At 30.1% G+C, this 23112-nt stretch overlaps 1 protein-coding gene across 1 annotated transcript in view; it reads left to right on the forward strand.

Moving 5' to 3' along the window:
- LOC107442481 (probable ribonuclease ZC3H12C) overlaps window positions 1–9308 on the forward strand; it is a 27235-nt gene extending 17927 nt beyond the window's left edge. Inside the window, exons 5-6 of the mRNA XM_043047078.2 lie at window positions 5592–5699; window positions 9023–9308. Of these exons, the coding sequence (XP_042903012.1) occupies window positions 5592–5699; window positions 9023–9134 (220 nt within the window). The 3' untranslated portion in view covers window positions 9135–9308. The remainder of the gene's footprint in view (window positions 1–5591; window positions 5700–9022) is intronic.
- Window positions 9309–23112: the final 13804 nt, after the last annotated feature.

The following is a 23112-nucleotide window of genomic DNA, read 5'->3' on the forward strand; positions in this document are numbered from 1 at the left end:
GGCATATTTAGAAACAACTGCTTCAGATGATTGTTAGATTGTCCGCTCTTTGGAGCGTAAAATGCGCAGTCTGCCAAATGTGAAGTACAATTTACCTATATTAGATTCCATAAGTCAGCTCCTCGAGAAAGACAAACGCTAGTTGGAGCCAATCTACGGCTATTCTATAAAGAACTTCTGCTTTCAACATTTTACCAATTGAAGCTGTCTGTACTAACTATTTCCATCAATTTATGTTTTGTAGAACAAAAATAGAGAAAGTAAAAATGTCATCAGTACTTTGTTAAAAAAGGAAGAACAGAAATAATTTTAAACATAGTCGACAATAAAATGGATGTATATTGTTTATATTTGCCGCTGATCGGCAAATAAAAAGTCTATCCGCGGGCCGGATAAAATCTTCCTGTGGGCCACAGTTGGCCCGCGGGCCGTAGTTTCCCCATCCCTGCCTTAAACTGTCTGGAATTTATTATTAAAGGGTTGCGCTTGGGTAAAATTTACTATCGTGGAAATTCAGCTTTTTTGCCTTTTGGCTAATCTCATCCCTGGACATGGCTAAGTCTTTAGTCAATTTACAAAAGATGTAAAAATCTTTTGATTAACTCTTCTTAATATACTTATTAAATCAGGTGATGTGATGGTTTGATCTGTTATATTTGACTGATTATTGGTATAAGAAGATGATGATTCTGTAGGAAGCAAATGTAGACTTCTTTTGCCACCTCTCTCTTTTTATTTATTTATTTTCTCATCAAACGTGTTCTTATAAGTAAAGTTGAGTTTTATCCTTGAAGTAAGAGGCCAAATTTTTACAGATTGTTATAAAAAAATATTTAAAGCTTTATTAGAACAGTTTACAACAGTGGTTTCCAACTGGTAATGTTATTTTCTTTTCTTTTTTTACTTTGTCCATTTTTACTTAGCATTGTACAATGCTTATTTAAAATAGTTTTTAATTGCTACAGAAATGTCACTTGTCATTTTTTCCTGCAATCTTCTTAAAATTTCACTATCAGTGCAAACAAATTTATTATTGTTTATTATTTTTTTCACACTAATTGTCACTTAATATTTAATGTTATACTATTTATAATGCTATGTTAGATTTGAAATTTATATTTCAATAAGAAGGTGCATCTTAAAATCTAAAAAATGTAATCCCGATATATTTTGATAATTAGTTTTTTCTGTACTTACTAGTTAGATTTTGTTTAAATTAATTAATTATTTAAACCAATGAATGAACTCCATTGGAAATTCACTGTAGTTTACTTGTTTTCGAATTCATGTTTTCAATTTTAAATAGCTTTAATTGTAATGAATTGGTTTTGTTCTGATCAGGCAATATTAATTGCAAATAATGGTTTTTGAATTTTGCATGGGAGTCATTGCAAAGTACATCATTAAAGAGGTTAAAAGCTATACTAAATAGTTTTGTTACTTAAAATCTAAAGTAATTATTTTTTGTAAAGGTATATTTTGTATGTGTAAATCCTTGCAATTACCACGCAGGGTGTTAAATTGAAATTACTTTCTAAAGTTAGTTTAAAAAAAAAAGAAAAAAAAAAGGAACTGGTGTCTGAAGGATCTTATTTTCATCTGAGTGTATGTGAAGAAGTGGATGTTTTTAAATTTAATATACAGTGAAACCTCTCGGTAAGGGCCACCTGTCCTTCCATTGAAAATTGGCCCTTATGGGGGGTGGCCCTTAAATGGGGGTGACCAAAAAATAAAATGAGGAAATCAAAATTTATGTAGAAAAAAACTGTTTATTAACATTTTAAGTTTTTATACATGCTTAAAAAAATTTTCAATTGAAGTTTGTTTACTTTTTACAATTTTTCGCAAACAATTTTAGTTTCTAATGATTCCTTAACTCTATAAAACAAATTAGTTAAATTCGCATCATTTATTAATGCCTTGGATTGGGATATCAGCTTATTTACTTCTATTAGCGTTTCTTGGTTTGATAAATATGGCATGGGGGAAAAATGGCCTTTATTGGAGGTAGTCAGGAAAATGTGGCCCTCTAATAGGAGGAAAATTAACATTATGTCTATGGGGAAAATTTTCGTTCCTCAAAATATTGGTCCTTAATAGAGGTGGCCCTTAAGTAGAGGTGGCCTTTAGGAGAAGTTTCACTGTATTTTATTTTATTTATTTATTTTATTTATTATAATTTTATTTAAATTATATTACTTTGATATTAAGTTTAAAATTGTATGTTTATGTAACTTATAATTGATACACTTCTAACTAAAAGTATGAAATTTGAGTCAATCCAGATTTTATGTTTTAAAACCCATTTTTATAGAAAAAAAACATTCTTGTGAAAAATGGAAATTATTTTTGGGAAAATTTCTTAATTAATGAACAGCAATCAGTTTTAGTGATCACTCTATTTTAAGTTCAATATAAAGAAATATTTTATAATAAGTATATGCAGTAATTTGATAAAATACTATAAAAAACTCTTTTTATATTTTTTATAATGCCTTGTTAGAAAAACAGCACTTATATTTTATTCCTTGCTTGATCATTTTATCAAAAAAAGAATTGGAGCTGATTAGTCGTTTGCAAACACCAGAACATAAAAAAATTAAAAAGAAAAAAAAATGTCAAGTGATCGTTTATTTTTGAATTTTCTGATAGGACATGTTTTTACAGATTAGAATTTTGTAAAAAATGCTGCCTTTTGAAATTAAATGAATTGAAAGAGCTATTTTTCAAAACAGTCCCAATTTCCACCTGAAGTTTGTTCACTTTTTATCTCAGTTGAGGAAAATACAATCTGTACCAAAAGTGCTGAATTTCTGAATTTAAATCATGATTCATTTTTTAGTTATGAATGACATTTCCATGCGTACAATTGACTTTCCATTAAAACGAAGTTAAAGGGTTGTTTCCTATTAACTAAAATTAGTATTAAACATCTAAATGCTTTCGGGATGATTTTAAAAAACAGAACACTAAAACAAAGTTAAATAAATGATGTACTGTAATGAAATAAATTTTAAAAAAAAATCCATTTGCCTCTGTAAGTTAGTCATTTATTGACTTTTGAGTGAAATTTTTGTATTATACATTTGTTTGTAAATGAATCCCTTTTTTTGAATTGCCAAACGTAGAATGAGCATTTTGCTCAAATAAAAACCACTAAATTAAACACTTACCAAAGAATTTCACCATCAGCAGGGAATGCACACATGCCAAGTCTCCTGTTCTTTAACAAAGACTCCTGTATTTTACGACTATTTCCTGTTTACCCTTATGTTCTCAAATTTCTCTGTATTTGTTGAAGAAATTTTAAACAAAAAAATTTGGATGGTAAAAAAATCCCCGGATGGCAAAAATACTTATCTTATTCCTTAACAGATATTGCTATTGCCAGTACTGCAGTATATTGAGTGTTAATAGTTTAAGTAATTATATATAATGGTTTAAAAAATGTTCTTTAGGTTCAGATTTATATGCATATTTTTTACTTCACAAAATGTCAGTGCTTATGTTATTTCACATTTTGAATTTCTCTTTTTGACTTACGCGATTAAGCATGATGTATCAAAATTTTACTCGTAGCCTAAAAAATGGCGCTTGTAAAATCTCCATTATTTTATTTCTCCTATGTTGGCAGGTATGGGAATGCAGAATCACCACTTAGGTCAGTGTCACTCACTCCCTCGACAAAGTCTTATGCCCCCTTATATGTTCTATAAGTGACCTTAAATGACCCTTGAATGATGAAAAATGCCCTAAGTGTGACAATGTTATGTTTTTGCTTAGGTTACAGATATTAATTCAATTTCATCTAGAAAATATTTTTTTTAGAACTGAAGTTACTGCAGCCATTTTCTGTGAATGTATGCAATGAAATGTCACACTTGTCTTAATTGTAACAAATTTATAGGAAATCTTGTTGCATTTAGGCCAGGGTTTGAAAAAACTCGTATATTTTAGGAAAACCCCAACCCGCCTGGGTTTTATTGGAAAAACTCTGGGAAAATTTAGTTTTATTTGAAAAAACCAGGGGAAAATAGTTTTTTCTCGTTTAGTGCTCATAAACTTTAAGTTTTACTGTGTAAATATTTTTATTTGTTAAAAAGTGTTGTGTAAGCGTAAAAATAGAAATAAGTTCAGAAAGTTATTTTAATTTTGTTATGTGTATTTTATATTAAGTTTAAATAACGCATTATCACTAATACATATTTGAATCTTCTTTATTTTTAAGTACATTACGTTTCATAATTTTTTAACTCAAGAATTATAAAATATAAATGCAGTAATATAAAAGGAACAAGTTTATTAATCTTTTTGTTTTCACACACATTTATTTACTATATTTATTAAACATATGGATATTACCCATTATAAAATTATAATCTGTAAATATTTATAATCAGTAAAAACTAAAATTTCATCTGACTTTTGACTTAAATAAAAAACTGAAATAAATATTGAATGGTCTTCCATGTTTTTCTAATAAGATAATTAGAAAGTGAAATTAAAATTATGTATAATTATAAAGAGTATTCATTTGTTTTCAAATAATTAAGCCTAGGAAAATAATTTCATTTTTAGAGAAATAATTTTAAAAAGTTCTCTTATAAAAAGTTTTAACTTATTTTTTTAAAGCCAGAAAATAAAACTGTTTAAATTTGTTAGTGTATCGCTTTGTAAAAAAAATAATGTTTCTTTTCAATTTTTTTACACACATAAATTAATAATAATAACCTGTATATTAATATATAAAACATGCAACTATATTTGAAAAATTGATCTTTTCAGACTATATTATTTAAATTTCTATTTGATTTAATATCATTAAAATATTACTTTTTGAAAAAACCCACTTAAAGTTTTCAATAGTGCTATAAAATTATAAATTCAAGTTTCTCTTACTTTACTAATATTAAAAACTTAGTCTTATAAATCATGCAACTCTATTTGACAAATTTATGCTGCACAATAAATTATATAAAAGTAGATCTGCAACAATAAGCTTTAATAAACGAAATTTTTTTGTTGTTGAAAAAACCCACTTATCGTTCCAAGGTTACCCAATAAAACCCGGACGGGTTTTTTCAAAGTGGGCCCACTTGGCGAACCCTGATCTAGGCACACTGACCTTATTGTCTGCCTTTAATCCTTACAATTGAATTCTGTATTCTTAGCTGTGTCTTTTCATTTCACAATCGACTTTTAACCTGCACCGACCACAGTGCAGTCATTAATAATAGTGGTAGATGGATCCCGGGTTTGAGTCCCATTGCCATCGGGCTAACTGTGGAAGGTAAACGTGGTTTCCCCTTCCATGTGACGCAAATGCGGGTTAGTTTCCCTTTGAAAGTCCTCCACGAAGGCAAGCTTGTCCCAGATACTTGACTCTAGAATTTCCAAGTCTTCTGAGCTATGTTTGTTTTATAAGGATGCAGTGGTTACTGGCTATTTTGCCTGTTTATTGACTGTAAAAATATGCAATAATACAGATACTACAGAATTTTACTCAGTTTGTATCTGTCATTTTTAATTTAACTTTATTATAGTATTTTTTTCAATATTAATGTAGTTAACTGTTTTTTGGATATTCTAAGGTTTATTGTTGAGTTGGCTGTTGCAAATGGAGGTGTTATTTTATCAAATGACAATTATAAAGATCTGATAAATGAGAGTCCAGACTTTGCAAAAACTATTAAAAATAGGTAAGATTACTTTGTTTTTTACTTTGTACTTTTTTGTGATTAATGACAGAGCATGTTTATTAATACAGTGAAGCAGCTCTCGGGAGCGACCACTCTCTCCTCCACAGTAAAATGCTTGTTGATGGAGGTGGGTCGTTCTTAGAGGTTACCTCCACTGACTTCAAAATTGTTATCAAAGGTACATGATTTTTCCCGAACTATTTTAGTTTTAGTCAGCGTTATTTTCTTGGTGTGGAAATGCCACTTCTGTCGGCGACGCGGAAAGACGAATCGATGAATAAAATTTAGAGCCTATAAAAATGATCCCAACTGATACAACTATGTGAAAAAACAAATTTGCCAGTTATGAATGATAATGCTATTATAAATAAATAATCAATTATTTGTTTAAGTGTGTAAGTTTGCATTTAATTTTTTATTATGAAATTAATTTTTAAAAGATGAGAAGAGGTTTGTTTGTTTCAGATACTTAGTTTTTTCTAAAACAACTTTTTGTTTCTAACTTTACTTTCAACTCTAAAAGTAAATCATTGATAACATTGTCTTTAGTGCACTCTGACTGCAATATGAGGTTGTATTGTCAAAAAGTGCTCTCTAAATAAGAGCCTCACTAAAATATTGTGAATACATTTTAATCTACTTATTTATTTTGTTAAATTGTTTGCTTTGATAGTTTTTTTGTGTTTCCTTATTTGACAATTTTCGCATCTGGAGCAGATGCTTGCCCTTTCGCTGGGTGAAATTTTAATTGGCTCACCAAAGGGTTTTCTTCAACAAGAAGTCTATGGAAAAAATTCTGTGCCTCCCAAAAGTGGTTGCAAATAGATGTAGTCATTACACAGAGGTGGTCTTCCCTGGACATTTCACTAAAACTAAACTAAACTCAGCGGCGCGACAGCCCTAGAGGGCCAAGGCCTACTGTGCCCATCTCAGTTTTCTTGACCTTGGGCCCTGGGGTGCAGAAGCAGATGTTTCGGTCAGCTGGTCAGCCGAACACGGAACCCCCCAGTGTTTTAGTTCCCAAGCATGCTTGGTACTCATTTATTGACCTACTGAAGGGATGAAAGGCTGAGTCAACCCTGCCCGGCTCGAGATATTTCACTGTATATGCATAAAAATGCATTATATCTAAAAATACATTCAAAAATAATATTCCAGTTTTGAGTATTCCATTTTGATTAATCATACAGCAGTAAGGAGACTAAATTTCTTTTAGTTCACTCCTAAAGATGCTCAATTTTTTTTATAGTTCATTCAAAAATTGTTCTCTTTTTTTCTTCTAAACTCCCATTTTTGCTACAAAATAAAAAAAATCTCAAATAATCTATGAATTTGTATTGAAACTACTCAATCATGCACAGAACTGAAATGCGTATGTACACAAATATAAAATTTTAAATTATTTTTTATATATTATTATTAGTCTCCCTTCTCATGAGTCAAAGGGTATAAAAGAAACCTTTCTATTGAGATTATAATATAAAAATGATTTATATGTTAATTTTTATTGAAACATTAAAAAATCTTGTTAATGTCATTTTTTGTTGCTTACATTTGAATAGTGCAACTTCTAAAAAGTTCTTATTACCTTCTCGATATTTTTGTTGATTGGATAATTGATGTTTAAAAGTAAAGAAACCAATGTTAGGATAAAATTGTTTTTAACACTAGAAAGACAGATGGGGCCAATTTGGTCCCTCTAGTTTTTTGCTGCTCTGTAATTGGAAAACTACTTACTGAAAGTGCTAAGTACTACTGACTTATCATAATTTAATCCAATTTAAGTTCTTGTTTAATCATTCATGTGTTAGCTATATAAAAATTATATATACACCTAACTCCTTATACCTAGAAAGACGGAAGGACCAGAGTGACCCTTTATGGTTGACATCCCATAACCCCATGTTGTAACCCTTATATCCACTCGATATAGTACCTTTTAGTATATATAGAGTACCTCAGTTTCTTTTAAAAAAATAAAGTGTTTCAACGTATGTATAATTATTACTTATGGAGAAAAGATAACTCCATTATCTAGAAACTAAAATATAAATATAATTAAAAAGTAAATGTTTTGTTCAATCAAAATTGTTATATATCGCTAACCAAATCAGATAAAATACCATAGAATTTCAAAAATCGAATCTATTATAGGTTTTTTCAAATTCATTATGCTTACATTTTAAGATTTTGGATGTCTAATCAGACAATCGGGGAAGGGATAAACGGGTCTCTTCAGTCTCTCTAGGTTTACAGCAACATTCAGTCTCTCTAGCGTTAACATTGTTCATTATGTTTTTATATAGCCATTTCTAAGCACATTTCTAATTTATTAATTTTTTTAAATCCTATAGATTGTTGATGTATTGCTTTGTTGGAGATATGTTAATGATNATGGTAAGGTAAACATCTTTCAAACAAGAAGGAAAAATCCTAAAATCTTATGAGGAAAATTTTTTTTTTTTTAAATGGCGGGAAAATTTATCGAACTTCGTTCCGGTTTTTTGGTTTTCCGGTTTTCTGATTTCCGGATAACGGGTTCTGTACTGTATAAAAATAGTTTATATGTTCATTTTTATTGTACATTAAAAAATCTTGTTAATGCCATTTTTTGTTGCTTACATTTGCATAGTGCAACTTCTAAAAAGTTTTTATTACCTTCTAGATATTTTTGTTGATTGAATAATGGATGTTTAAAAATAATAATGTTAGGAAAGAATTGTTTGGATAAACACTAGAAAGACAGATAATTTGATCAAAATCAAGTTCTTATTTTATCATTAGCTGTATAATAATTAGATATAGCTCCTTATACCTAGAAAGACGGAGGGACCAGAGTGACCCTTAATGGTTGACATCCCATAGCCCCATGTTGTAACCCTTATATCCACTAGATATGGTACCTTTTGGTATATATAAAGTACCTCAGTTTCTTTTTAAAAAAATAAAGTGTTTCAACGTATGTATAATTATTACTTATGGAGAAAAGATAACTCCATTATCTAGAAACTAAAATATAAATATAATTGAAAAGTAAATGTTATGTTCAATAAAAATTGCGATATATCGCTAACCAAATCAGATAAAATACCATAGAATTTCAAAAATCAACTCTATTATAGGTTTTCTCAAATTCTCATATTCATTCATTTTAAGATTTTGGATGTCTAATCAGACAATCGGGGAAGGGCCAAACTGGTCTCTTCAGTCTCTCTAGGTTTACAGCAACGTTCATTCTTTCTAGCGTTAACATTGTTCATTATGTTTTTATATACCCATTTCAAAGCACATTTCTAATTTATTAATTTTTTTAAATCCTATAGATTGTTGATGTATTGCTTTGTTGGAGATATGTTAATGATTCCTGCAGACCCTTTGGGATCAAAAGGACCTAAACTTGAAGAGTACCTCTCCTTTCCTCCTGGGTACACATAAGATTCTTGTCATCGGATGTTTGTTAACTGTTTTTTTTATAAATACCACTTGTTTTGGTGAAAAAAAATTATTTTTATTTAAATTTTGTAAATAGATATGTATATGGATACTCACAGCAGATACTGTAAGCATCATATATTCATATTGAAATAAAATTCAATTTTTTCAAGTGAATCATGCGTCATTACTAGTTTTTCATACTATTTAAAAATTTTTCCTTTTACCATCCTATCTTACTGTTAAAGTTACTAAGCAGCTTTTGTTTTCTAGGTGGTATTTTATCAAAGTTAATGCCAGGTTCTTAAAACTGTAATGTTCTAAAACCGTACATATATGTTTACTTCATTTTCTTCATAAATGCCTAGAAACTGAGAAAAATTAATTGTCCAGTAAGCCTTAATCTAGTATCTATATTATTGATTCGAGTCCTATTTATAAAAGCGATTTTATTTTGCTCTATAATATATCAACATTTTAGCAAGTGGAAATACTCATGAAATTTATATTTCTTTACTAAATATTTTAGTACTTAAAAATTCAAAGAAGATATTTACTTATTGCACAGTGAGCAAAAAAAAAGATATCACCCTGAATAATTTTCCTTCTAATTATTGGATTTTCACATACTAAGTGTCAATCTTAATGGTTCCTGGGGGGAGTCTTTAAAAATGCTAATTATGTAATGCTAACTATTAATAAGTTATGAAATTGGACACAAAAACGTACTTTCTCTGAATAAACATAGATTTTTTTTCATATTTGGATTCTTAACCTTCGAAATATAGAGGGTAGCTGCAGTTTGGTCCCCTTAATGTTAATTTCACTATTTGCGTTTTAAGTCTTATTTTTAAAACTAATTGTGCTATTCAAAACAAATTGCACACATTCATAAAGATATTTTAATGCAAAAAATATTTTTTAATAATTACTTATTTTTTTTATTGGGTTGTTCGGAAAGTAATTTCGTTTTTTTTTTGGGGGGGGGGAAATGAAAGACAATTAATGAAAGAATAAATATTTTATTAAATTATTTATTGGCCATTCTGGTCCAACACCTTTTGCCATCTTTCTGGTAGTAGCATGATTCCACGCTCATAAAATTTTTGGTCTTTGCTGGCAAAAAACTGATCCAGGTGATTTTTGACCTCTTCATTTGAAGTAAAGGTTTTATAGTCCAAAACATTTTGTAGTGACCGGAACAAATATTAATCCGAAAGCGGAAGACCTGCAAAATATGGTGGGTGTGGCAGTGTATCCCATTCAAGCTGTAAAAGCTTTTGGGGAGTGACCAAACTTGTATGAGGTCTCGCATTATCTTGGTGGATTAATTCTGGCCTTTTCTGTTGGAGAGTATCAGTTCAGTTTGTCCAGCTGACGACAGTAGACTTCAGAATTAAGTGTTGTGTTATCCGGTAAAAACTAAAAAAGAAACTATTCCTTTAAAATCCCACCAAACAGACAGTATCACCTTTTTTTTTTTATGGATATTGGTTTTCGAAATGCTTTGAGCCGGTTCATCTTTTTGGCTCCATGATCCCTTGCGTTTGACATTGTTATAGACAACCCATTTTTCGTCCCCAGTAATGCTGCGCTTCAAAAATGGATAATTTTTGTGACATTTGAGAAGCGAATCACAGACGTCAACGCGACGATTCAAATTCCTCTCCGTGAGAACATGGGGAACCCATTTAATATCGAGCTTCGAGGTTTCAACCCAGGGCTTTCAAGTAGTCATGAACAGTTGAATTCGATAAATTTGACCTCGTACCGATCTCACGTGATGTTATTCGCCGATTTGCATCAACTAATGCCTTTATCGTGTCTTTATCAGCGTCAGCTGGTCTTCCAGAACGTGGTGCATCTTCGACATCAAAATTGCCGGATCGAAATTTTGCAAACCAATTCTGGCAGTGGCGTACTGTCAACCCATCTTACTCATACACATCGGTAAATTTCTTTCTGGCATTAACAGTATTTTTATCTTTTCTATAGTAAAAAAGTAAAATATGACGAAAATACTGTTTATTGCTCTCCATATTTAAAAGGGCACCAACCAAAAACTACTGAGTAGAATTAATTGAATTTTTTCAGACACAAGCCTTGCTATATCAGCTCTCAAAACATATAATGATAATGCGGCTTAAGTGCGAAGTTGGGTTCGAAACAATACAATTAAATCCTCTGTTGGAAAAACGAAATTACTTTCCGAACAACCCGATATTTTTTAAGTTAATTATGTAATAAAAAATTTTTGAATTATGAGGTATAAATTTTTTTATACCATATTAATGTACTTATTTTCTATTGCAAAGTTTTAAGTTTCAACAGTTTTTATTTAGTAGAAGCCGAAGAAAATTAAATGCTTAAAGCAAATGTTTAGCTCGCTTAAAAAGCTAAAGGACTCATTTAGACTAAAGGAACATGATAGATAAGTCCCTTTTCAAGAATATGAAAAATCTATTGCTGCCCATTCTTTGCATCTTTGGGACAAATTTAAGCTCGATAATACCAAAATTCTAACCACCCCTGCCACATCAGCTCTTCTTGCTCCCCGGGAATCTTTTTTTTTGTTCATATACATGCCGATTCTCTTGTAAACGATATCAGTTTCACACCATCTCTCTATGAAACATGGAAATGCATTTTGCCCTGATTTGCTTTTCCCAGTTATCGCGGTTTTTCTAGTTGTTGTTTTTGTTGGTTCTTCATTCACGTGATACGAGTCTTAAGAAATGGCTCTTATTTTCTTCATATTTTTTGAGGCCAATGAAGTTTTTACTATCAAGTATAATGGATCCTGATCATTATTTTGATTAGAATCTTATGCTGGAAGAAGCAAACATCTGTAAATTATTATTTTAACAGCGTTCATGCGATCCTTAAAACATTTAAAAAATCGTGTCACCTATATTGAAGTAAGGAAGTTATTTTTAACTATAATATTTAAATTTCAAAACTTAAGATTTTGTTAGCAGATATTTGAAGTTATATGTATTGAAATTGATTACTGAATACTGTGGTGAATATAACCGTAATAAAATACAGTTATCTTTTTAGTTTTGCTGCCACTATTACGGTTTCTTAAGGAACATACGAATTCTGTTTAAAAGGAGACTGTCATGTAAGATATATACTGTAATGATCGTAAATTAAGTCTGTAATAAAAGGAATAAAGCAAAGAAATTATAGTAGCAATATTTGATGACCGTAACTGTTGAACATGTTGAGCGTCATTTTATGGTGAATTTATGAAAATGAGGTGAGCCGGGTTCGAATCCCAGTGATGGCTGGTCAATACGAATTCCGCATCCGGCTTGCACCGACCACAGTGCTGACATGAAATATCCTCAGTGGTGGATGGATCATGAGTTAGAGTTCCCTTGTCGTCCGGGTAACCGTGGGGGGTTTTCGTGGTCTTCCTCTCCATGTAAAGCAAATGCGGGTTAGTTCCTTAAAAAAGTCCTCCACGAAGGCAAATTTCTCCCGATACTTGATCCAGAAGTTCCCTTGTCTTCTGGATTGGGTTCAAAAGGCTACTGAGTTGAACATTAGTAGTCGTGAATCCAAATTTGGATCGGCTATTCAACGACTGTTATAAAATAAAATAAAATTGTCTACTTTCTAGTGACAGTTAACAAATTGAAATAAAATAGTGGAAGCAAGGAAGATTATTACTTAATTTTGATTTTTTTGGGGGTAAGAGCGAAATATAACGAAACCCCTTTTGTACGTGTCATTTTTTTACGACACGAAAAATAAGTTTTATTAGATATTAAATATAACTAAAAAAACTCTTGATTTTATTTGTAATTCGAAAACTTCATAAAATTAAAAATTTTAAAGGTATTTTCAGAGACCGGCATACGTTTAAACTCTTTTTTTTAAAAATTATATTATTAATATTATTTGAGCATAAATTATACGCAACGCAATAATTTAAAATTTATTTACTCACCGTAAAGTGGCAANATAAAATGGATCTGAACATGCATAAATAATCCATATCAATTTGAAAGATGCTTAAATTATTGTTTTAAGAAAATTATAAAAAATAGTGTATATCGCATGTAAAATAAGGAAAAAATAATAATTTGAGTTTTGTATAATTTACTTAGCTGACTTATGTAATAATCCAGGTCATGTTTTAAGCATTAATAGATTGTTAACATTCCATGCTTGATTTTTAACAAAAGAAAACAAAATGGAGTAAAGCAAAAAAAAATCTATTACAGTATATAAAAAAAAATACATGATTAATGGCTCTTGTGTCAAATTTCAAAAAAAAGAGAAGGAAAATTTAGTTTTTTCCGTTAAAAAGATCTAATATGTTATGGTTAATGGGGAAAAAATAAAACAAGCTAACTGCTGAAAAGATGCTTTCAAAATCTACAAATATGGTTTAAAAAACTTTTAAGATTAACGACGTAGACTGTAATGAAGGAGGGATATTTCTTAGAGATAAACTATTTCAAGGAGGAAGTTCCCTAGTATAATGAGCCCCAATTTATTAAATTGTGTTGAAAAAGTACATTTAAAAAAAATTTTGTTTGGAAGGCTTTAGACAATTTTTTTTAAATCATATTTGTTGATAATCTTACTTGCTCTCTTTTAGTAGGATTACTAAAGACATTTAATAAAAATAAGAACGTTTCTTGAAAACAATTTTTTTTTTTGGAATTTCCTTTTAATATAAACAACACAAAAAAACTGCTCTTACAAAAAGACTGCTCTTAATATATAATTTTTAAATTCCTTATGAAAAGACATCAAAAACACATTTGCATCGGGAGTCACAATTTAATACTCAAGGGATTGAAAGACAAAGTCTTTCAAATCTCAGTTCATGAAGGCACATGTAATAAACAACAGTAAGACGGGTTTGATTGCTGGAGGGTACTCAGTAGTTGGAAAACGATTATTAAAAACACCTTTAAGTTTATGCCTAAACTTGAAGTAGTTTTGATGTTCGTTACATCTGCTATCCTTTTGTTACGCTGAAATACGCATAACATATTTTGAACATTTAAAAACTGAATTATTGTCTTATTTAATCCTTTTGTCAGGAAATAAAAATTATTCTTAAAATCAGTAACCTTTTAATACCACAATAAAAAAATATTTTTAGAGATTCTCTCTAAATCTGCGTAACATTAGCATAGAATTCGAAAACCGTTATATAGTCGACAATGTTTTGAATTCATTAAATTTAGTTATTATTTTTCACACTTTCGTTTCCGCCAACACATTTGAATGTGTAAGGCTAAGAAAAAGAGCCTTGGCTGTAGATTAAATCAATTAATGGCCAATACATGAAATTCCTTAACTTTCCTTGGCGTAACTATGCTAATGTATGAATGACATTTCGCTTTTATGATTTCTTAGTAGACGGAGGTGCCTTGTAGGGCTTATACCACTTCATCTACACCATAGATTCTCAACCTTTTTAACGTTGCCGCCCCCTTAAGGAGCAAAAATCATTTCAACGCCCCCCCTTTGTGAAAATCCAATCATTTTTTTACGTGTTAATTTTTTTTAAAAATTAATGTGTACGTTAGCGCGATACTTTTATCTCGGCAGGTAATCACAGTCTATTTATCATAATCAAAATAAATACGGTAACGGTAATAAAAGAAATACAAAAAAAATTAAACTTAAAAATAGTTTTTTTTTCTTAATTAAATAATTAAAGAAACACCCAAAAATAATTTTGTTCATTAAAAAGTAGTATAAATGAAACAATCAAGTAACTATGTCAGTCGGATGTTTGTACTTGATGGTTCAGAGCCAGTTTCTTAACGTTCGGTTCAATATTTTTAGCGAAGGAGAAGAAGCAAGTCCCTTCGTAGCACGATCTCAAGTCGATTTCTCTTTTTTGTGACTAGATAGCACTAAATCTACGTTCGAAAAGGTGGAGAAAGGGGGGTCGATTCAAAAATTTTTAACGATTTCCCACAGTTCAGGGTAGAGGCGACTGATGTTACCTTGAAGCCAAACTTTTGTGAGACGATCGCCATTCAAAGCTTCAATAGTTTAAAGTTCAACTAATTCCTCCTGAATCTGAACCTATGTTGTTTCAATATTCACAAAAGGGTTCATAACCCATTGAGGGACTTCCAGGGACAAGAAAAGTCCACGTGCAAAGAGTCAAGGTGTTGACAATATTCTTGTGCATCATCAGCGGTAATTTCGTCATTCTTTTTAAGATATGATAGGATTGGAAATTGGCTGAACTCATTCTTACCGAAATTCTGTCTCCACAAAATTAGTTTTCTTAGAGAGGTAGAAATAGCTGATTTTGTAGGGATCAAATTGAGCTCGTTGACTTGAAGTTGTAAATTAAAGTCATTAAATTTTGCAAATAAATCCGCCAGCGTTAACCCAAATTCTAGCAATCTGTCTCTCAGAGCTACATCTTTGTCTTCGAGGAACTCAAGAGCAGAGTCGAAAAAATTCCAAAACCTATTGAGACAATCACCTTTGGAAAGCCAGTGAAACTCGGTGTGTAGTAGCAAGTGATATTCTTCATCGTTTTTCTTACATAGTAGTCTGAATAATCAATCGTTGAGAACATTACTGTGAATTTTGTTAAGCCAGGTATGATACACTGCTATGACTGATGCAAAGTGTCGCTTTTATTTTTCCTACAAAATGCTGTCTGTGAATCACGCAGTGAAGAGCTAAAATATCTGATACCTCCCTCTTCAAAACGGCGATAAACCCACAATGGCGATCCCCTATTGCAGGAGCTTCGTCAGTGGCAACAGACATAATATTCCCAAGAGAACTGTTTTGCTCTTTAAAATAATATTTGACAGCATTAAAAATAGATTAACTTTTGGTATCTACAATCAAGCAAAAAGCATCTCCTCAATAATTTTTCTATCCTTCACAAACCGGACGTACGCCAACAGTAAAGCCTGCATTTCTTGGCAAGGTTGACTCATCAACTTGAAAAGAAAATTTGTTGGATATCAAAAGTTTGCATAAGGAAACTTCAACGTCTTCAGCCATCTCATCAATTCATCACCGCATTGCATCGTTGCTTGAAATGGATATTTTTGATTGCAGTGGATGGTGTAGAACTATTTCTAAAACTTCCTCGACGGGCGGGAGTATCAACTCTTTGCTGATGGTATGAGCTTTCCCAAATTTAGCAATTAATTTTTATATGTTGTAAGAGGCAATCAAACCTTCGTCGCATTTTGTCGTGATGAGGTTGCTAGTGAGCCAGAAACGTAGGTGTCTTCAGAAACTTGTATTTGATGTTCGTGAAGAATGACAAATCTTTGTTTTGTTTGTCAGGATGAATTTTTTGCAAATGCTCCTACTAATGAGAAGGTTCCATTGCCTCATTAGATAAAACTTTGTTATAAAATAAACACATGGTTAGTTGAGAGTACGACAGCGATTGAACAAATCCGAACTTCAAGTACGTGACTCAGTATTGACATTTATGTTAACTGACATTGTTGATCGCAGCAAAATACAAACGATGAAAGAAAATCAACTATTTGTTCAAATTAATAAATTATTTATGGTAAAGAACTAATTCACCCACATACCTGGCCAAATAAACAATGAAATTGCATCTAAACTGGGGAAAAAACTGTAAGGAAGCAAACGAAAACCATCATAAGAAACACGGGTCAAATCGAACATTCATACTAAAAGCGCTTGCACTTCAATTTCCACTAAATGGCTTGAATGAGTCAGAGGCTAAAACTACTGACTCCTGCGCTGTGCTGGTTCGGATCGGAGAATAAGTGCGGCATAAATTTGTTTTATTTCTGGTGCAAATAGAGTATCCGATATTCTTAATTTATTATATTAATTTAATCTTTTTTCTTTAATATTAGTTTTAGATTAATTTTACTTATTAAATAAATCTTAATTTAATAATTTTATTTGGGAATTATAAAGTTAAATTTGAATAACAAAACATGCTCATCGCCCCCGTTGAGAAACACTGATCTACACCCTCTGGGTGCATTATAAAAATTTATTGCATTTATTAATTCACGTGTACTACATGTATGAATACATGTATTTATTACATTTATTAATGTAGATTTCTCTCTACTTTGGAGCTCGCTAGATTTTATCTGCAATTTTTTTTATTGTTTATCAAATCTGATTTTTGGAATAAAGTATAGACATTTGAAAATAAGCACATCAACTTCTTCAAAGGAAACTTTACATCATTAACCTCTTCAAGCCCTTCCATCGTAAAACATTTTACATTTTCATCAAAAGTTTCATGACAAAAATATTCTCTTCCATTTTCAATGAATTCAAAACATATAACGATTTTCGAATTCTATGCAAAAGTGTTAACGCAGACGTACAGGCATTTCTAAAAATAGATTTTTTCTTGGCATTCAGTTCCAGGCTGTGGTGTTAAAAAAAATTATTGATTTTACTAATGATTTTTATTTACAGAGAAAGATAATAATTTAGTTTTTAAATGTTAGGAGATATGTATTTTTCAGCATGACACCTCTACTAATTTTTTAGATTTCAGTAGTATTTTTTGCCTTTTTCTTGCTTAAATACTAATTTGCGACCCAATATGTGTATAGTTTATTACCTTCTTATTTGATAAGGATTCTAAAAATACATAAAAGTGGTCTTTACAGAACACCCTATATATCCATGGTGCTCAATAAAGACCACATCTAATATGTATTTTATGGAATCTTTACCAAAAATGAAAACAAGAAAGTATGCACTTAAGGGGATACAAATTAATATTCTAGTGAGGAAAATATTTATATCTAGCAAATCATAGTTGAGGAAGAAGGCGATTTGGTGCTAGGGATCTCCGAAACAGGTTGGATTACCGGTTGAAACTTTAGGATGTTTCTTATATTTCTTTCCAACTCATCTCTGTTACCTCTGGGTAGCAAGCTTGTTTTGTTGTTTCTTGCACTTGCCTTCCTTAGTACTGATTTGTTATTATTTGCATGTCAAAATGCCCTTTTTTGTTTAGTCAGAACTAGGGTAATACATTTTCAGTTATAATTTGAACGTTTATCTTTTTTTAAACTAAAATAATATTTTTTCTGAGAGTATAATTCCTTGACAGGGATTACTTTTATTTTTTACACAGTTTTACAGTTTTATAAAATATAATTACCTGAGAAAATATTTTTTGCTGGAACTAGTGCATAACAGTATAATTTCAAGTATCAAAGGAGAGAATGTTAATAAAAAGATATTTTTATGGATTTTAACATTCAAGTATGAATTAGGCTATGATATGGAGGCATAGTGAACGTGATCTACTAATTTTAGACGGCTACCCTTTCTCACAGATGGGACACCGGTGTCCCTTTTATATATAATTTTTCCTGACTCTCTAATTGCAAGAAAAAAACTATTTTTGTATTTTGCAATTACAAGGAAGAGTCTAAAAGTTACTAAAAAATCTATTAGATTTTTGAAATCGTATTTGTAGTAAAGTATAAAATGCAAAGAAAATATTTTGAAAAAAAAAATTTATTTTTTTCTCATTCATATTCCAAAATTTATCAATAATTGATTTCATAAATTAAAAAAATTCCAATAGTTACACAGTTTTACAGTTTTATAAAATATAATTACCTGAGAAAATATTTTTTGCTAGAACTAGTGCATAACAGTATAATTTCAAGTATCAAAGGAAAGAATGTTAATAAAAAGATATTTTTATGGATTTTAACATTCAAGTATGAATTAGGCTATGATATGGAGGAATAGTGAACGTGATCTACTACTTTTAGACGGCTACCCTTTCTCACAGATGGACACCGGTGTCCCTTTTATATATAATTTTTCCCGACTCTCTAATTGCAAGAAAAAAAATATTTTTGTATTTTGCAATTACAAGGAAGAGTCTAAAAGTTACTAAAAAATCTATTAGATTTTTGAAATCGCATTTGTAGTAAAGTATAAAATGCAAAGAAAATATTTTGAAATTTTTTTAAATCTTTTTCTCATTCATATTCCAAAATTTATCAATAATTGATTTCATAAATTAAAGAAATTCCAATAGTAAACAACTGTTTTTCTTAGATATAAATAACAAAAAATTTGAAATTTATTATTTGAAAGTGAGCCGTGTTTGGGAGATTTTACCTTTAACACAGAAAAAGACACCAGCATTTCATGCTGTATTTCATAACCATAAACTATTAAATGCTAAATACAATATTTTTCACTCATTTTGACCTTAACTAATACAAAAATAATGCAAAATGAGTTCAATAAAAATTCTAGCGTCAAATGGTTAAGAAATGCAAGGAGTCATTTTTTTAGCGCAATGAAAATTTTAATTCATATTTTCTTCTATATCATCAAATTTGAAAAATCAAAAAAATCAAAATTGTTAGTTAAAAAGTTTTTATAATAATGCGCATGATTAGTTTTTTTTCAGTTTGATTCTTCTAAGTCTGAATTTTTTTTTCGCTTTGAGATGCATTTTGAATATGTAATATATGTGTATTGAATAAGCCATGTTTATTTAATTTTATAAAGCAGTCAAGAATGTTGACGTAACTAATGATATAAAGCAAACAGTTTTATTTTATTAAAATGTTTAAGTATTTAAGCGGAATTATTTCTTAGAATTATTGATTTCATATTTCAATATTTACTTTTAAAGACTTTAAAGTCTGACTTCAGAATCGAAAGTTTTCTTGCATTTAAATTCCTGCATAATCTAATTAAAATATTTTTTCCTCAGGTGAAATATTTATAAGATCTTAATTTTTGCTAAAATCTAAAATTTGTTAAGTATAACTTTTTCATGAAAGTAAGACACCAAAGCAAGCCAGTTTATGATTGAATTATATTCTGTACATGCAGAAGTGGGAAGAGCTTCTGTTTAAATTTCAAACCCAATGCTCAGGGCAAAAGAAAATAGTTTTCGCACTAATAGAAAATATTTATAAAAATAATATGGGAATCAAAAATATGGTAATAAGAAGTGTGAAAGTTTTTTTGCTGCATGGAAAAGTAATTTCTGCGTGACATACAACACCTGATTTCAAATTAAATTTACTTATAAAATATGAAATTTTTTTTTTTACAATTTCATTGCTGAAAGGTTTTCTGTTCCTTTTCAAGTTTTTGAACGCAAAAACAAATTAAATTTTGCATGTTATAGATAGGCTTAGCACTTTCACGTATGTAGTACATTTCTGTAGAATAATCTAGGTTCTTTACACAGCTCGTGAAGAACGGATGTAAGTGAAAAATCTGTCTAATTAGTTAATTAATACATTGCTTCGAATTTCTTTACGTTGCCTTGGCGTGGTTAACGTTTTAAAAACAAAGTTACAAGCACGTGTTCATAGCTGTTAGACGTTGTTTTCTGTTTAAGCCTAACTTTGAACTAAAATGGAATGCTGACAAAAAACTGAGCCAGGTGAATTTTGACCTCCTTATTTGAAGTAAAGGTTTTAGAGTCTAAAAAATTTTGTAGAGACTGGAATATTGTGCAAGACAACACAATTTTAGTCTCAAGTGATGTAGGCTACAAAAATTAATAATTTTATTGATGTATAAGAAGCAAATCACAGACGTCTACGCAAGGACGCAATTTTTTCCCGTAAGAACATGAGGAACCCATACATTGCGCTCTGAGATTAAACTTATTGATCAAATGATCATGAATGCTTGAATTCGATAAATTCTTTACTTTCTAAATAGGTAGGGTAAGTAGGTATTGGGGATGTAACGAATAGTGATTTCGCCGAATGATCGGGAAAAAAATCGGACGAATAGCAAATTTTTTTTCGTTGAAAAAATCATTAATAAATATTTTTTTATTAAAATAAGTTTAGTCACTACTGAAAAATAATCGAAACTTAGCTGTATTATTGGTGTGGGGTAAAGAGAAAAAAACTTTAAAATAAATGTTTAAGAGAATGAAAATAATTAGATATAAGAGTTAAATATGATTGTAAATATGTTAAATATGAATCATATCTAATAAAAATAATTAGATATGATTGCAACGAGTTTTTTCATGCTATTGTTGATGGTTTTTAGAAAATTCTAAATTTATGAGATAGGAGATTGCAAAGATAAAATGATTAAATAAAAAGTTGTCATTATTGATATTTAAGTTTGCTCACTTTTTGAATTTTGATTTATCAAGAACTATTCGACCGGTTTAATTCAAATTTTGTAATTTACCGTATAAAATGACATTTTTTGGAATGGTATAATAAGTTGCATACCTGAAAGTTCAAAATGTTTTTCGATTAATTAATGTAATAGCAAAATAAATAATAATTATTAAAGCTTATTTTTTTTTGCATGGAATTGTCTTTGAATAAATTAATTTTAAAATTGCGTGCAAAAATGGTTCGATTCACTTAAAATATCAAGATGATCAAGAGTCCTAATGCGTCTAGAAACGTTGCTTCGTTATTCAGAGAAGGTACTTTTTTGTGTATGATTTCGTAACTGAAAATATCGTCTGCATAAATTAATTAGCATATTTGAGGTCACCCCCATGAGTTTGAGTCCTACTGCTTGAATCTGGTCATTAGATCAAAAGTTATTCATGTTGATTCGTATTTTTGCTCCCTAAACAACGTTAAAATAAGCTTTAAAATATTTTAAAGAACATGCTAAAGTCACAGTGTACCAAGCAGTTAATAAATCGTTTCCTTTCTTCATTAGTAGAAGGTTTAAAAGTTTGCGGATGTTTTAAACTTAAAAGTTAATGAAGTTGTAGTGGAAGCGAAAACTTGAAATTATTTGACTTCTATTCTTATGAAAACAAAGCGGGGCTATTATTTTTGAAACTTTATTAAATTTTAGAAGGTGCTACACTTGAAAGATTTAGAAATAAAATGCTTTTTAAAACCTTTTGACTGTTTGTAAATTACAGTAAAAATATTTTCAAATTCTAATAGTTGTCAATCTTTGCTCCTAAATAAACTGTCTTCCCGTCGGCTCAGCGTGAAGATCATAACATTTTGCAATCTATTTGAGGAAGAATTTATGTCACAGAGGGGCAGAATTTAAAGGAAGAAACGAAAATATTGCCTTTTAATAAAATAGAAAGCAAGGACTTTACGACAAATGCATTGGAATGCAAAAAAGAACTATGGCGGAAATATTTTATTTCTACAAATAACGTTTCAATTTATTTCTGAAATAAAACTAGCTTTAAAATCACTGGAACATAAATTCACTTTAACCATCTTAGTAATATAGACGAAATACATTTTATATAAACTATAACAAACTAGTGCTTACTTATTTGTTTGCATTGATAGTTTAGTGGAGTTATTAAGTAAGCAAAGAAAAAGAGAGTTATATATTATATATTGTTTCAAGGATAGGTCAGAGTTTGTTTCTGATAAAAGCTTTCGATTAAAGTATGTTTATTTTTTTTCTGAGTTTTTATTAAGTCGCTTTCGTGTGTGTGAAAGTGAAATCTTGTGATCAAATCTTCGATCCCTTCCTGACTGGATATAGAGCATAGACCTGAAAATAATCACTCGCCCTGTGGCAAGTCAACAAAAAAAGTGGCGACTTAGCTTTACTAAGCAATTGGTCACTTTTTGCCATAGTTTTTTTTTTAAAAAATCATTTAATGATAAAAATATATCAATATAGAATGAGTCTGGAAAACAGAATTTTCATTAATATTTGCAATGTCTCTATTTGCAATGTCTCCAAAGTAAAGTAAGTATTGTTGAAGTTGTAGGTAAGTCCTCTGTTCTCCTATAAAGTCAGAGGATTTATGTTATTTATGCTCAAAATTGTTCTTGTTAAAAGGTAACTCAATAGCAAGACATTTACTTTCACATAGAAATATGTATACGTACAAGCTACAAAAAACTATTACGATTAATAAATATTGTTCTAATGATCGGATTATCACGAATTGGCCGCAGACTGGCCTTTACTTTTTCCACTTGTGCATCCTTGGTTTTTATCTTGAGTCTAAATCCACCGGCTGCTTCTTTCAACACCT

The sequence above is a fragment of the Parasteatoda tepidariorum genome, chromosome 4 (assembly GCF_043381705.1).
Source record: "Parasteatoda tepidariorum isolate YZ-2023 chromosome 4, CAS_Ptep_4.0, whole genome shotgun sequence".
NCBI classification, from domain to species: domain Eukaryota; kingdom Metazoa; phylum Arthropoda; class Arachnida; order Araneae; family Theridiidae; genus Parasteatoda; species Parasteatoda tepidariorum.